Source organism: Zootoca vivipara, chromosome 12, assembly GCF_965207765.1.
Source record: "Zootoca vivipara chromosome 12, rZooViv2.hap1.1, whole genome shotgun sequence".
Taxonomy (NCBI): domain Eukaryota; kingdom Metazoa; phylum Chordata; class Lepidosauria; order Squamata; family Lacertidae; genus Zootoca; species Zootoca vivipara.
Genome location: NC_142595.1, coordinates 25,677,236 through 25,692,369, shown reverse-complemented (window position 1 = coordinate 25,692,369; position 15,134 = coordinate 25,677,236). Strand labels below are relative to the sequence as shown.

The 15,134-nt window shown below is 46.7% G+C and overlaps 1 protein-coding gene across 1 annotated transcript; it reads right to left on the bottom strand.

Annotated features, from left to right (window-relative positions):
- Positions 1–5: 5 nt before the first annotated feature.
- PGAP3 (post-GPI attachment to proteins phospholipase 3) lies at positions 6–11,678 on the bottom strand. Its single transcript, XM_035136546.3, has 8 exons — positions 11,451–11,678; positions 8,971–9,068; positions 7,990–8,142; positions 6,215–6,277; positions 5,220–5,281; positions 4,326–4,462; positions 3,017–3,221; positions 6–1,099 (listed from the first exon to the last, which is right to left on the bottom strand). The coding sequence occupies exons 1-8, from the start codon at positions 11,638–11,640 to the stop codon at positions 1,039–1,041; spliced, it is 969 nt and encodes a 322-aa protein (XP_034992437.1). The 5' UTR covers positions 11,641–11,678; the 3' UTR covers positions 6–1,038.
- Positions 11,679–15,134: the final 3,456 nt, after the last annotated feature.

Here is a 15,134-nt window from a genome sequence, read left to right as displayed (position 1 = left end):
ATATGTCAAGGGAAAGGAGAAATGCCATTTATTTCCCCCATGAATCGCATAGCAGCTTGAACACAGGAATACAGCTTCCACAGACTGGAAGGAATAGTCTTCATGATGAACAATTTCAGAGATTCACCCCAATTGTTTTCTTTTCTTTTTTTTAAAGAAGTCTTTTATATATATATTTTTTTCCATTCTGCTCAGACTTAATTTGAGACAAGGCCCAACCCCTGGTTTTTAATGCCAGGACTCTGCTCTGAAACAATAAGAATGAACCAAGGTTCATCTGAACCCGTACAGAGAGCTCACACCACCAAAGAGTATGTGCACAAAGCTTCGAGGTCAGAGGGAAAATCTTCTAGGCAGGTTGAGCCCAGCCCCATTTTTCCTCCTAGAAGTCACCACAACCTGGAATCTTAGTTCTTGTTTTTATCACGACAGGTGGGGAAGTAGTGTTCGCAGAGCAGTATTATCTGATGGGCTGGCAAAGAACAAAAGGCAACCTGTCAATGAAACAGCATGTCAGGACTGCTTCTCTGAAACAGTTGACATTTCAGTTTCACCCATGGCACATGACAAGGAAGGCTTCTGAAAATTCTGCTTCGAGAAGCATCGTCCCTGCTGCTTTTGGAAGTCCACTTAGCAAAAGCATATTAGACCAACAGATCTAACACCATAGAGCTAATTGGGGCGGGATAATAAAAAGAAATGTTTAAAAATGAATCAACTAGGACAAGCGACGAGCAAAAGCTCCCCGGAGAAGCATGGGAAGGCTTGGGAAGGCAGCGCGAGGAACTCGAGCGCAAGTTTCAGGAGAGGCGAGATGTATATCCTGATACATCCAGGAGAAAGGCAGTCAGTCAGTTTAGGACACCATGGCAGCAGAACCCACACGTGGATGCTGGAGAAGTAGAAGGGCAGAAACAGGAAGTGCAAACTGCCGCCAGTTCTCAGAACACAGCACACTCTTCAGATGCTGGAAACGAACTGATGGATGTCTTCCATTGAGACCAGTGCCGTTCTCCAAGCTGTGCTCCACCAGCCCCTTCAGTCTATTTTAAGGATGGAGTTGGCCTTCAAAAGATAGAGGCTGTCGTCGACAAGGAAACTGCGAGGAGAGGAAAGAGAAAGTTGCTGGATTGACTGGCGAATGAAGGGATGGATTGAGCTACCCAATATGCCTAGAACTAGAATGTCCCCATCTTGTCTTTCAACCTGTAGGACCTGCCTTAGGTAAAGGGACCCCTGACCATTAGGTCCAGTCGTGACCGACTCTAGGGTTGCAGCGCTCATCTCGCATTATTAGCTGAGGGAGCTGGCGTACAGCTTCCAGGTCATGTGGCCAGCATGACAAAGCCGCTTCTGGTGAACCAGAGCAGCACCCAGAAACGCCGTTTACCTTCCCGCTGTAGCGGTACCTATTTATCTACTTGCACTTTGACGTGCTTTCGAACTGCTAGGTTGGCAGGAGCAGGGACTGAGAAACGGGAGCTCACCCCGTCGCGGGGATTTGAACCGCCGACCTTTTGATCGGCAAGCCCTAGGCTCTGTGGTTTAACCCACAGCGCTACACGCGTCCCAAAGGAACCTGCCTTAGGTTCCATGTAAACCTTGAAATGCAAGTCTCCAGAAATAGCAGCTAAATAATAATAAATAATAATAATAATAATAATAATAATAATAATAATAATAATAATAAATTATTTATACCCTGCCCATCTGGCTGGGTTTCCCCAGCCACTCTGGGCGGCTTCCAACAGAATATTAAAATACAATGGTTTATTAAAAATTAAAAGCTTCCCTAAACAGGGCTGCCTTCAGATGTCTTCTAAAATCTAAAGCTACCTGAACCGCAAGGAAGGTGCAGCACCCATATTGCCCTCCCTCGAATCTAAGGTCCACACCTGAGGTCCTGCTTGCGTGCCCCAGCGGTAGAATTGATTAGAGCTGGTGAGCACATGAACCAGGTCCTTCCTGGTGGTGGCCCCGCAGTTGTGGAACCCTCTTTCAGTCAACATTCATTTGGCTCCTTCAGTTTGGGCATTGAAGGAGGTCTTTAAAGCTCACCTTTTCCCTACTGCCTTTCCCAAATATAATTTTGGTGATCTAATTCAGTATCTCCCGTTTTTCTATTGGTTTGTATGGTCTGCCTAAGGTTCCTGTTGTTTTTGCTTCTCTGTACATTGCTACTGTATATGAAGGCTGGAATGAATGAATACACTTTATGCTCCAGGAAAATGGCTGCTTGTAGCCTCATTTCACAAAAGTATATTAAATACATTACATGGAACTGGCTACAGGCTACAGATTCCAACAAGTTCTAGCTTTTCGGATTGTATGTGCTCTAGATCAGTGGTTCCTCAGTTGGTGGTCCGCAGACCCCAAGGGGTCTGCATAACTCACCCGGGGGTCCATGGCATCATTCACATAACAAAAACTACCATAAATATATTTGACTTTTCAAAAGTAAAGGGTCCATGGTTTGGCTTTTGAAAAACAAGGGGGTACTCAGTACTTCGGTATTAAGGAACCACTGCTGCAGATCATGCCTCTTCCATGACAATTTTTGGTTGCAACACAAAAACAGGCCTTTTCTGTGGTGGCTCCCCGTTTGTGGAATGTTCTGCCCAGGGAAGTTTGCCTGGCGCCTTCATTATACATACACCTTTAAGCACCAGGTGAAGAAGTTCCCCTTCAACCAGGCCTATATCAAATGTGTTTGTGGGAGTGAAGTGGGAGGTGGTGGCATTGGTTTTTGTTTTTATTATGTTGTGTTTTCATCTTGTATTTTTGTGCTGTGAACTTCCCTGGATATGATGACGGGCGGGATACAAAATAAATAGATCAGTGGTGTGTGTGTCACTCAAGATGCTGCTGGAGCACACGACTCCCGTCGTCCCCGAGCCTCCGCCATGCTGGCTGGGGCTGATGGGAGTTGGGAGTCCACGCAGTGCCCTGACAACCAATCACAGAGAACCAATGGCAGCAGAAGGCCCACCCGCAAAGGCAAGCAAACTTGGCTGACCTGTAGAAAAGGATATTGACGGGGATGGTGCTGATGTGCCAGATGGCATGGGCATCGAAGACCCAGAGCAGCGGGGGGAAGTCCAGGAGCTCCAGGAGGGCCAAGGCTTGCAGAAGAAGCACAACCGCCACACACTTCCAGACGTACGGCAGGCGCTGTTGGTTCCTCATGCACCAACCCAGCCACCAGAGGAGGTTGAGGAGGCCTGCAAGGTACGGCAGAAAGAGGACGGCGCTTCATGCCTGGTAGTAGTCACAGTGGGGCAGGAACCTAGATATGTTACGCACATGGCGATGCAACAGAGGCAATAGCAGCCCTGGGCCCCAGACCCCTTGCTCCTCAGCACCAAATCCCAAGGAGTGCCAGCAATATCTCGTCCCCATGCATACATCCCCCAGAATCATCCACTCAGAAAGTATGGAGGGAACTAGAAAGATCTGGGGAGCTGCAAGTGGTGACTCTGCTTCCAAGCCCTGATGGAGCCAGAAGTCAGAGGAGGAAGCTCTGGGCAAATATGTAACAACACAAGCTTTTGCACTGTTGTGGGAAATCATGGCGCTACGGATCTACAGACCTGCTCTCTCTTTGCCTCTATAATGCTGAACAACCATAACTGAGGTGCCCTTTTCTTGCTGGTTGATCCCAGGGAACCTGCCCTGAGGGTCCTGGTGCTCTATACCAGTGTTTCCCAACCTTGTGCCTCCAGCTGTTTTCAGACTACAATTCCCATCATTCCTGACCACTGGTCTTGCTAGCTAGGGATGATGGGAATTGTAGTCTCAAAACATCTGGAGGCACAAGGTTGGGAAACACTGCTCTATACTACAAACGCTCTGGGAGTGCAGGGAAGGAGTAAGGGAGATATGTTCTAGCAATATAGATGCAGTCTCCAAGTTATGCTAACAGCTATTTTGGTTACAAGTAGGTAGCTGTGTTGGTCTGGCGTAGTCGAAACAAAATAAAGGTGCTACTGGAAGGAATTTAGCTATTTTGGTGTGTGTGTGTGTGTGTGTGTTTTAAAGGGTGTAGCTACATAATGCTCTTAGCAAGTTACAAGTTGACATCTGCCTGTCTCAAGAGAAAATGGAGTGCGCCTCCGGGGGTGAAGTCAAACTGCTGCATTGGTGGCACTAAAGTGACCTCCCTGGTGCACAAGCCTGGGCAGTGTGTATGGAGGTTCTGGCTGCCCAGATGAGAGACCTTGACCTGGCGTAAGTGGAGAAGGCCATACAAAGGTTATCTGCTGGGCTACACCTCCACACCAACCAACCCCTGCCGCAGGGGAAGAACATTGCTCCACCGCCCTCACCTATTACCACATTGGCAACCATATTGTAACCATAGTCAAAGCGCACGAGCGTCAGATACGACACATGGCAGGCTAGGAAGAGGAGCAGGAAGATCCCAATGGCGGTGGCAAAGGCTGGCCGTTTCAGACCCAGAGTCCTGAAAGAAAAGGAAAAAAAGAGAGATGGTGCTGAAGGCTCTCCTTACTTGCTGTTCCTTTGCTTTGTCCTTGGGTTGCTCTTCCTCTATCTGCACATATCCTGTCCGCACACATTTCCTCTTGCGGTTTCGACCTGTCCTTTTGCAGATGCCCAGTTGTTGAATAAAAGCTAAACATGGGAGCTGTGAGTGGTCAGGGGAGACTCCTCTCTGCTGCTGCCACTCACCCACTCCCTTAAAAAGGGAAACATGAGCTGCTCCCAACAGCTCTGGAGGAATGAACTGGGAGTGTGGGAGCTGCTTTAAAGCCTTTGCGAGTTCCTCTGCGCTCTCCCTCCTAAACCTCCCAGCTCGGGGGCTTAAAGGGGGAGCCTGGGGATACTGGCAAAGACACGCAAGGGATTTCGACAGGTGGGCAAGGCTGATAAAGACCTGGCCCGTGGAGCCCCAAAAAGTTTTCCCACCCCACCATAACATTTCAACCAGTGAAGTTGAAAAGTGGGAGAGGCAGGACAGACAAAAAGTATATGCTCGCAGGGCAAGCGGTGAAGCTTGTCACCGGAAGATGGTGACCAACAGAAGCCGCCTGGGAAGGGGATTAGATACAAGCTGCAAGTAGGGAAGTGCTACTGGGCTTGTGCCAACCACATCGGTCTGCTTAGCCACTGTGGGATAACAGAACACTGAACAGGATGGGCCTTTGGTCTTTTCCAGCTGCAAGGCTCTCCTTATGTTCTTAAGAAGGAGAGAAACTCACCGGACGCAACACAGGTAGACAGAGTGAAGGATGACGGCTGATGCACAGAAATAATCCATTTTCTGTGGGAAGAGAAATGTCGTTTGAAATCGGGGGCCAGTTCTCATTCAGTGCTACGCGTTCTCTTTAGAAAATCCTCGTGGTATTCATGTTTATTCATGGCTTTTCTCCAGTAACATGGAACTGCATTGAAAGTTTTCTCTCTTTCCCCTGGGATTGTGGCCTGCAAATACTCAGAAGCCTACTAGTAGTATTTTTAACACCCAACAGGGAAGGTTCTTCCTGGTGATAGCTGTCCTCCTATCCGACCTCAAAAACACCTTGACGAGATGATGATCCTGAGCACACATATCTGAAACCAAGTCTCAGGATAGAATCCTAACCTCACTTCCCTGGGATGAACCCCCAATGAATTCAATAGGATTTACTTCGGAGTAAACATAGTTAGGATTATGCTGTCATGGTGGCTGCACTATTTACCTGGGGTTCACATAACTTCCTTTTTTCTACCATTTACCTTATCTATTTGTTTTTTTAGGTGGCGCTGTGAGTTAAATCACAGAGTCTAGGGCTTGCTGATCAGAAGGTCGGCGGTTCGAATCCCTGCAACGGGGTGAGCTCCTGTTGCTCGGTCCCAGCTCCTGCCCACCTAGCAGTTCGAAAGCACATCAAAGTGCAAGTAGATAAATAGGGACCGCTCCGGCGGGAAGGTAAACGGCGTTTCCGTGTGCTGCTCTGGTTCGCCAAAAGCAGCTTTGTCATGCTGGCCACATGACCCGGAAGCTGTCTGCGGACAAACGCCGGCTCCCTCGGCCTATAGAGCAAGATGAGCGCCACAACCCCAGAGTCGGACACGACTGGACCTGATGGTCAGGGGCCCCTTTACCTTTACCTTTATTTGTTTTTAACCCACTAGAGAGGTTTTTGCCATGCCTTCAAAATTCCCTCGGGCCCCATACCAACAATTTTCATGATACGAGAGCAAAATTGCTCACCTCAGTTAGATTCGTTTCTCGAGTATGAAAAACTGTAGACCAGAACCATGCATTTAAAGAAACCTGCAGGGGGAGTGAGGGAGCAGGGAAAGAAATGGTTATCCTGAAAATACCACATTCTATCTATGAGGTTAGGTTGTTAAAAGCAGCTTCTACCACAGAAGTAATAAAAACGAGCCATTCTGGGATAACCGGGATAAGCGGTACTTAAATCAGCAAACCCAGAAGCAAGTCCCACCCCATCTTTAACATTAGAGGAATCATGCTTCTTTAGTCTTTTGGACTGCTGCAATAATACTGTATGTGAAACGCTCAAAAAGTCCTAGATACATGCTATCTGTTATTATCATCATCTATCAATTCTATCCCACCCTTTCCCTCAAACTGCTTCTGAATCAAAACACAATTTGTCTGCAGAGTAGAAGAAAAAGCCTAGATAGAAACTGATGTAAGAAAAAACTGCTCCTTTCCCCTTATGGGGTACCCAAGAGCCCGTATAGAGTCCTTATGTAGGTTCTCTATTGGTAGGAGAAAATAACAGGCCAAACCAGAGAATATTGAGAAGCAAAGCAGCTAGTAAGCCTGTTCTTTATTAAACTGTTGCAACAGGGTGCTCTCTCTCTCTCTCTCTCTCTCTCTCTCTCTCTCTCTCTCTCTCTCTCTCTCACACACACACACACACACACACACACCCAAGCAGGAGGGAGGAGGAACCCAGAACATAGATGTGAAAGCTCTTAAAACTGCCTACCCTGTAGCTCAAGACCACCACCACCCCAAATCATCATACATACATCACAGAAAGAGGTGGTCCCCAGCAGAAATTTGAGAGTGTTGCTTCTCTCCTGTCTGCCAGTATACTTGATAATGTCTTATCTGATTGCCTTTTCTGGGTAGCCTGGCCATTCCTTTGAGATGGTAAATACTTAGTTCTTGAATCACATATTGATAGTGTGCTCAGCTTAACAGATCCTTGCCAGACTGTATTTACAGGGAGGTGTAAGCCCCTACAGTCCAAAGACAATTGGAAAGCTTTTTCCATCTGAGGTCAATTTGGGCTTCAGGATTGTTCTCTTGTACTATTTCAGACATGTATGTGTTTGCTTTGTACATTTATGTACATATATATATATATATGTATGGAAAACATCTGAAGGCAGCCCTGTTTAGGGAAGTTTTTAATCTGTGACATTTTATTGTATTTTAATCTTTGCTGGAAGCTGCCCAGAGTGGCTGGGGAGACCCAGCTGGATGGGCGGGGTACAAATAATTATATATATATATATATATATATATATATATATATATATATATATATATATGAATGACATGACCTTGGAATGCCTATAACAGAAACCAACACTATAAGCATTGTTCCAAAACATAACCCTTAAAAAAAAAAAGCACAGAGGAAAATATCACATAATTCAGCAAACCTTTGTCCAAATACCCACAATGCCACTGGAAACACATTGCACTCTACTATGGCTCGAGTTTGTTCCTCATGGGAGATGCCCTCCTTACTTCCTTACTTTGCTCTGCATTTCTTGAGACAGCCTGGACTGAGGAGCAGAACACCGTGTGTTTCTGTGACTCCTCTTGTAGGGGATGACCTGTCGTGTCCCCCCCCCTTCCTTCCCATCAAGATCTCAAGCAACAGGAAGCCTTCCTTGTCTTTTCTGTTCTCCATGTTTCCCACCTCTTTGAAAAGACGAGAAGGAAGCTAAGGCACCCATCTTGCCGTGGTGAGAAATTAACCGTCCAGAATGACTTACCCAAGCAAAGGCAATGCAGGTATGGTACATGGGAGAAGAACGGGGGACAGCAGCTTTATATCTGTTCAGCATCACTAAATTGGCAAGTCCGTTAAGGAACGAAGCAAAGGCAGAAGCAGGCTCCTGGAAAAACAGGAAGCGGGAAAAGGGCCACTGAGGGGTCGGGTGGGAAAACAAGGGAGGGAGAAGAAGAAGGGGAAAAAAAATGTCATCAACCAGAAATGAGAAGGTATACATGCTCTTTCAGGACGGTTTGAGGCAATGGTGGGGAACTGGATTTGGCCAGTGGGCCAGATCCTGGGCTCCCCACCACCACCACCACCCTTGGAGGGCTACTCCCACAGGTCACTCACTTAACATCACAATGATGTCAGGTGACCCACTTTTGTAGAAACCTCCACTACAAAACAAAATCCCATCCCAGGAGGGTTCAAAGTTACTACCAACTATCTGGTAAGTTTCAAGCTCTTTCTTTCTCTCTCGGGCAGCTCTTTTGAAGCCATCCAAACTGGCAGCCATCACTGCCTCCCGTGGGAGCGAGTTGCACAGTTTAACTATGCGTTGTGTGGGGAAGTTCTTTCTTTTATCCGTCCTGAATCTTGCCCCTGTGGTGGAGTGTGTCTCCAAGCTACGCGCAGTGTGTGGGTCTGTCGACGCACCAGCCCCAAGCAGCATGGCTGCTGCTGCACCTTCCTCGCGCCACTGTCCCCAGATCCGAGCCCTGCAAAGCGACTCGGGGAGGATGGTGTGGGGATGCAACAGCCATGCACCCTGATCAAAGGCCCACAGTTGCTGTGTTTGGTTGCCCTTTTCTGAAACTTTTCCAACTCTGCAATATCCTTTTGGAGGCAAGACAACCAGAACGGTTCACAGTATTCCAAATGCAGTTGTGTAACAGCATTATGATAGCAGCTTCATTTTCAATTCCTATTCCAATGATTTCCCAACGTTTCCCAGCTGCTGCACACAAATGTTACTTACCTTTCCATGAAACTGAGGCACTTTGTATCCTTCCTGGACGTAAAGGCCCACCGTCAACCACATACATTCATATTTACATTCATCTCTGCAGGTCCATCCTAGAATACGGTTGGGGGAGGACAAATTAAAATTAGTGCAAATGAATTCATTTGCCTGACGCCTGAATGCAATGCAACTCTGTGAAATAATTTTAAAATACCAGGGGGGGGGAGCGTACTCAGATTTGCCGAGTTTGTTTTATTTTAAGGGACCATAATTTATGGATGTCTGACTTTATCTCATCCTGGCCAGCCACTTGTTGCCAGGATGAATTCTGACAGTTAACTTGTTTGTTTTAAATGAAGCATATATTGCATGTTTTCTGCTTGGAATCAGGAAACCTGCAAATGCAACTACATAATAGAGCTACAATCTGATAACCCATATGACTGCAGTATGGAACCAGATGTTTTTGGACTCCAACTGCCATCAGACCCAGACAGCATCCAAGGTGGTGGGGATGGTAATCCAGGATCTAGAGGACCACAGGTTCCAACTCCCTTGCCATGTGGATTTCTCAAAATTAAATGTATGTTTGAAACCTGGGTCTGTCAGTTCTGCCACACATATATAACTATTGAATAGGAGATGTAATGGGCAAGAGGGGTTAAGGTTTCCTGAGTGAGAGAGGCAGAGTGAGGGATGTTAGGGTTGCAATCATATACACTTATTTTATTTTGTATCCCATTTTCCCTTGAAGAGGCTCAAAGTGGCACCCTTTTTATTTTCACAACAACCCTTTGTGTTAGGTTACACTGAGATATAGCTACTAGCCAAAGGCCACCCAGTGGCCTACAAGACTGAGCAGAGATTATCCAACACTCTTAACCACAACATCACATTGCCTGCTTTAATTGGGGTGTATATATAACTGAACTCAGAAGGCTTACTTCTGAATAAATGTACAGAAGATCCAACTGCATGTAAACGATGGTGCATGTTATGCCACCCACAAGCAACCTAGTTAATGAAAGAATTGTGGCTTCTTCCCACTTACTTGCTATAACCTCCAAGAAACGTGGAGGGCAGATAAGAAGTTGAACCACATACCTAGCAGTGAATGCTACAACAAGCCACTCAATGGGCTCACTTTCAACAGCGCCATAAGAAACCTGGGAGAAATAAATCAATTGGGGAGGGGAGAATCTCACTTGAAGAGAGATACTTTAAAACGTTAGAAAATAGTTGTCTTTACCTAATGGGTAAGGAATGGCTTAATGAGGGTGAAAGAGGAGAGTGCAAAATATGGCCTGAAGCTTAACATAAAAAAACTAAGATAATGGCCATTGGTCCCATCACCTCCTGGCAAATAGAAGGGGAAGAAATGGAGGCAGTGAGAGATTTTACTTTCTTGAATTCCATGATCACTGCAGATGGTGACAGCAGTCACGAAATTAAAAGATGCCTGCTTCTTGGGAGAAAAGCAATGACAAACCTAGACAGCATCTTTAAAAGCAGAGACATCACCTTGCCGACAAAGGTCTGTATAGTTAAAGCTATGGTTTTCCCAGTAGTGATGTATGAAAGTGAGAGCTGGACCATAAAGAGGGCTGATCGCCGAAGAATTGATGCTTTTGAATTATGGTGCTGGAGGAGACTCTTGAGAGTCCCATGGACTGCAAGAAGATCAAGCTTATCCATTCTGAAGGAAATCAGCCCTGAGTGCTCACTGGAAGGACAGATCCTGAAGCTGAGCTGAGGCTCCAATACTTTTGCCACCTCATGAGAAGACTCCCTGGAAAAGACCCTGATGTTGGGAAAGATGGAGGGCACAAGGAGAAGGGAACAACAGAGGACAAGATGGTTGGGCAGTGTTCTCGAAGCTAACAACAACAACAACAAAATCAACAACAACAACAAAGGAACGGCTACTCTCCCTAATTCAGGATGAGATATGAACAGCCTAAATAAGTAAAACAACAATAATAAACAAGAGACAGCTCGCAAGGCCTGAAGCAGGGAGAGAGACGGAGCAGCTGCCCCAGCAGCCCTTTTTGGGGCATAGCACAGTCCTGCTTGCAAATAACGATGCAGCAGTGCAACAGCTGTGTGCGCAGCCTCGCTGCTCTAGAGCCCCAGGCTGCAACCCTATGTGCAAATTCAACTCAGTGAGGCTTACTTCTGAGTAGGACTGCACAGTTAAGAGGGGCAGGGGGGGGGTAACATCAGATCGGCACTACACCCCAAAACCATTGCCAATTTAATTGGAAAATACACTCTGCACATGCTCAGACGCTACTGTCCGCGATTAACCCCCTCCCACAGAGGGCAGCGGGAAAGAGCGCCAGGAATTGGTCGAGAGGGCGAGTAGGCGGTGCCACCAAGCCGTCCTATGGGGGAAACACTGGGAGGGCACAGTCATTTGTGGGCGTGGCTATGCGCCTTGCGCCTCGTCCTAGGCGGTGGGCGTGGCCCTCCCTCGGCCGGGGGCCTTGCAGTACCTGTGAGGCTCATGTAGAGCGGCTGGTGGGAGCGGAAGTGCCGCAGCCCGGGCCCGGAGCAGTTGCGCTTCTCGCAATGCGTCAGGCATTCTCGGTAGACGGGCTCCCGGTCCCCCCGCGAGGCCTGGGCGGGGGCCAGGCCGGCGCCCGCCACCCCCAGCAGCAGTAGGAGCGCGGTCCGAGCCGCCATCCCGCCTGCCGGGCGGCTGCAAGCGCCACTTCTGCTTTGGGAACCGGAACCGGCCCTTTGTTTTAAGCAGCTGGGGGAAACCCGAGCCGCACGCGCAAAGGTTCCGCCTTGGTGGCTAGGGCAGGGGATTGTGGGAGATGTAGTTCTTTGTTCTACTTCAAGGCTTGAGAAACTATTGAGCGAAATTTCCCCTTCCATTTAGAAGCAGAGAGAAGAATCCCCATCTCTGCCTCCCCTTCAAGCGCTTACAATCGTGTCTCGTCCACTTACAAGCAGTATTGTCATCTCTAATTACCTTTTTAAAATCTCTTCCAGCTGTCCCAATTTTCCTTTAAAAAAAGAAACAAAAAAACCCAGTCCCTATATTATTGCCCTTATTTTTGCCCTTCAAAAATTCCTTTGTTCGGTGCAGGTTTCTTGAATGATCACTCCTCTCCTCTGGGTCTCTAGAAGTTCAATCTTGGGCTGTGGGAACAGATATATAGCTTCCCTCCAATGCACATCGGTGTAAGCAACATGTACACACACTGGCAGTCTGCACACTACCTTTGAAGCACATTATTTGCCTAAAAGAATTCTGGGCACTGTGGTTTACCTACCACAGAATTACAGTTCCCAGCAAACTGCAGTGTCCAGAATTCTTTGAGAGGGGGAAATGTGCTTTGAATGTGCTTTAGTATGTATGCAGCCACACATGCACACCCGTCATGCATAGAGTTTCATGTAGCTCCACCTGCCATTTCACATACAGTCATGCCTCGGTTTAAGTATGCCTCGGTTTGAATACTTTCAGTTTAAGTACTCCGCGGACCCATCTGGAATGGATTAAACCACTTTCTATTACTTTCAATGGGAAAGTTCGCTTCAGGTTAAGTACGCTTCAGGTTAAGTACAGACTTCCGGAACCAATTGTATACTTAAACCGAGGTACCACTGTACTGGTGAGGTTAATTTTGATAACAGATTGAAGATAACGTATTGTATGCTTTCCTTGCCTATCTTCAACCTGAACAAACACCCTGGCTTTTCAATCAAGTGAAGAACTGGCTATTGACAAGTAAATACGGCATAGCATTAATTGGGGCAGTAAGAAAGTTATGTGCTTAAAATATGTGGTGTGACCATAGTTTTTAACATTTGCAGTAGAAGCAGAGATGAGGCAAAATGTGCAGATACTGTTGTTTTATAGCTGCTTTCCCTGTCAGTTTTTTACTCTTCACCCCAGAAAAAGTCGTGGACACCCACAGGCAGAGCTCATAGCAAAGTGAAGTAATAGGAAAGCCTTGTTGTTGTTGTTGTTGTTGTTTAGTCCTTTGGTTGTGTCCGACTCTTCGTGACCCCATGGACCAGAGCACGCCAGGCACTTCTCCTCCACTGCCTCCTGAAGTTTGGTCAAACTCATGTTCGTAGCTTCGAGAACACTGTCCAACCATCTCGTCCTCTGTCCCCTTCTCCTTGTGCCCTCCATCTTTCCCAACATCAGGGTCTTTTCCAGGGAGTCTTCTCTTCTCATGAGGTGGCCAAAGTATTGGAGCCTCAGCTTCAGGATCTGTCCTTCCAGTGAGCACTCAGGGCTGATTTCCTTCAGAATGGGATAGGTTTGATCTTCTTGCAGTCCATGGGACTAGCAATAAATAAAGCGACCCATGCTTCTATCTCTTTCCCCTGAGACTTTATTCCTTTTCCTGAAGAGGCTTAATCCCTTGAAAGGTCTGGTTAGATCTGCAGGCCTAACAAATAGCAACCACCCTAACCAGACCTCATGAGCAACAGAATCTGGAGGAATTGTTTGCCTCTGTGGTCAGAAAGCATCCTGGTTGTGGCTCCTGAATTTCTTCATCTCCCAGCTTCGTCAGAAAGGAAGGGTAGAAGCCATTGCAAATTTATTCTAATTCATGTACCAACAGAACTGTCCATTGCTTAAAGGTTATAGATGTGAACTAATTGTTTTAAAACAATCTATGGTTGTGGTTATGACCGCATCAGCATTACAATGAAGCGTGGCAAATTTTATTTTTCAGTGACTGCTGCCTGGACAGTGTATGCATTTGATTGTACTCAATATTTCAAGGTAGCAGCCCTTTTTGCTAGGGACAAAGTCCCAATGAATTCAATGAAAATTACTTCTCTAAGTAGACACCTCCAGGGATTCATGTGTATACTCTTCCAAGGGCTGCTCTGCAGAGATTACAGCTCCGACGTTAATTTAAATACATTCTATATGATAATTATGCATTCCACTGAATACCTGTCAGACCTGAACCCGTTGCCCGATAGTAGCCTGAACTGGATGACCCTGGGTTCTCATGTTTTGAAAGAGGGAGATAGTTCTCTCTCCCTATTCATTCTCTCCATACCATTCATCAATTTATAAATTTTGAGATTACATCGTCATAGGGTAGGGGGGATTAAAACCAAAAAGCTGCCTCTTAAGTGTTCTTCCCTACCCCACATAAGCTGCAACATGCTCTGTTTTTCCAGTCTTTTTACAGCCTCATTCTGTGCAGAATTAGGTGGACAGACTAAGCATGGATACCAAGATTAGTTAAGTTCACAGAAGGAAAGATTTCCTGTCCTCATTGTCCCGTCCCCCCCAGTAACCACCTGTGTCTTCTGGAAAGCCTGTCTGGAGGGTCAGGGGCTGTTATTGAAGATTGTGTGATGGGAAAGATGGAATCACTTAAAATTGTGTGGACCTCTCCCTGGCTTGGGACAATTCCTCTTCTTCTGACGGAAAAAGCTGTTCAATAGTTGAACGGACTCCCTTGGAAGGTGGTGCACTCCACTGGAGGTTTTTAAAAACAGGTTGGTCTGCCAGGGATTCTTTAGCTGTGATTTCTGCATTGCAGGGGGTTGGACTCATAGCTGCCAAGTTATCCCTTTTTTTAAGGGATTTTCCATTATGCTGAATAGGCTTCCTCGCGAGAAAAGGGAAAACTTGGCAGCTATGGTTGGACTGGATGACCCTTGAGGCCCCTTCCAACCTTCAGCAGCTCCCCATGTGCCATATCCCACATTATACAGGAGGGCCCCCAACTCTCCAGAGATGCTTTTGGGGAGGCACAGCCGACTACTGTGGGGAGAAGGGATGTGAAACTTTCATTTCATGAACTTCCTTAAGTTAACTTACATTAGGATCTGAGCCAGTAAATCTAGACATTTCTGCCTCTGCAAAGGATTGGGCTATTAATCGGCCCCTTTAATTGCTTCTTGTAGCTCTGGAACTTCCTTTTTGAGATGGGGTGGCGGGCATAGCTGCCAAGTTTTCCCTTTTCTCGCGAGGAAGCCTATTCAGCATAAGGGAAAATCCCTTAAAAAAAGGGATAACTTGGCAGCTATGAGTGGCGGGGTGCGGGGTGACCAGCAGCTGATTCCTGTGTAAATGTAGCATAATGTACATAATGTCTGTATGATGATAAGGCTTTTTTAAAAATCAGTCCCTTTCCTAAGGCCTTTTATATTCCATTGTCCCAATACTGGTAGGGAAGATATTC

What these genes read in the sequence shown, in the direction of transcription:
- PGAP3 (XM_035136546.3), bottom strand. Translation starts at nt 11,640, where the DNA reads ATGGCGGCTCGGACCGCGCTCCTACTGCTGCTGGGGGTGGCGGGCGCC. An exon ending in GAGAAACGAATCTAACTGAG is followed by an intron (nt 5,282 to 6,214) that starts GTGAGCAATTTT and finishes CTCTTCCCACAG; the next exon opens with AAAATGGATTATTTCTGTGC. An exon ending in GTCAATATCCTTTTCTACAG is followed by an intron (nt 1,100 to 3,016) that starts GTCAGCCAAGTT and finishes CTCTCCTCGCAG; the next exon opens with TTTCCTTGTCGACGACAGCC.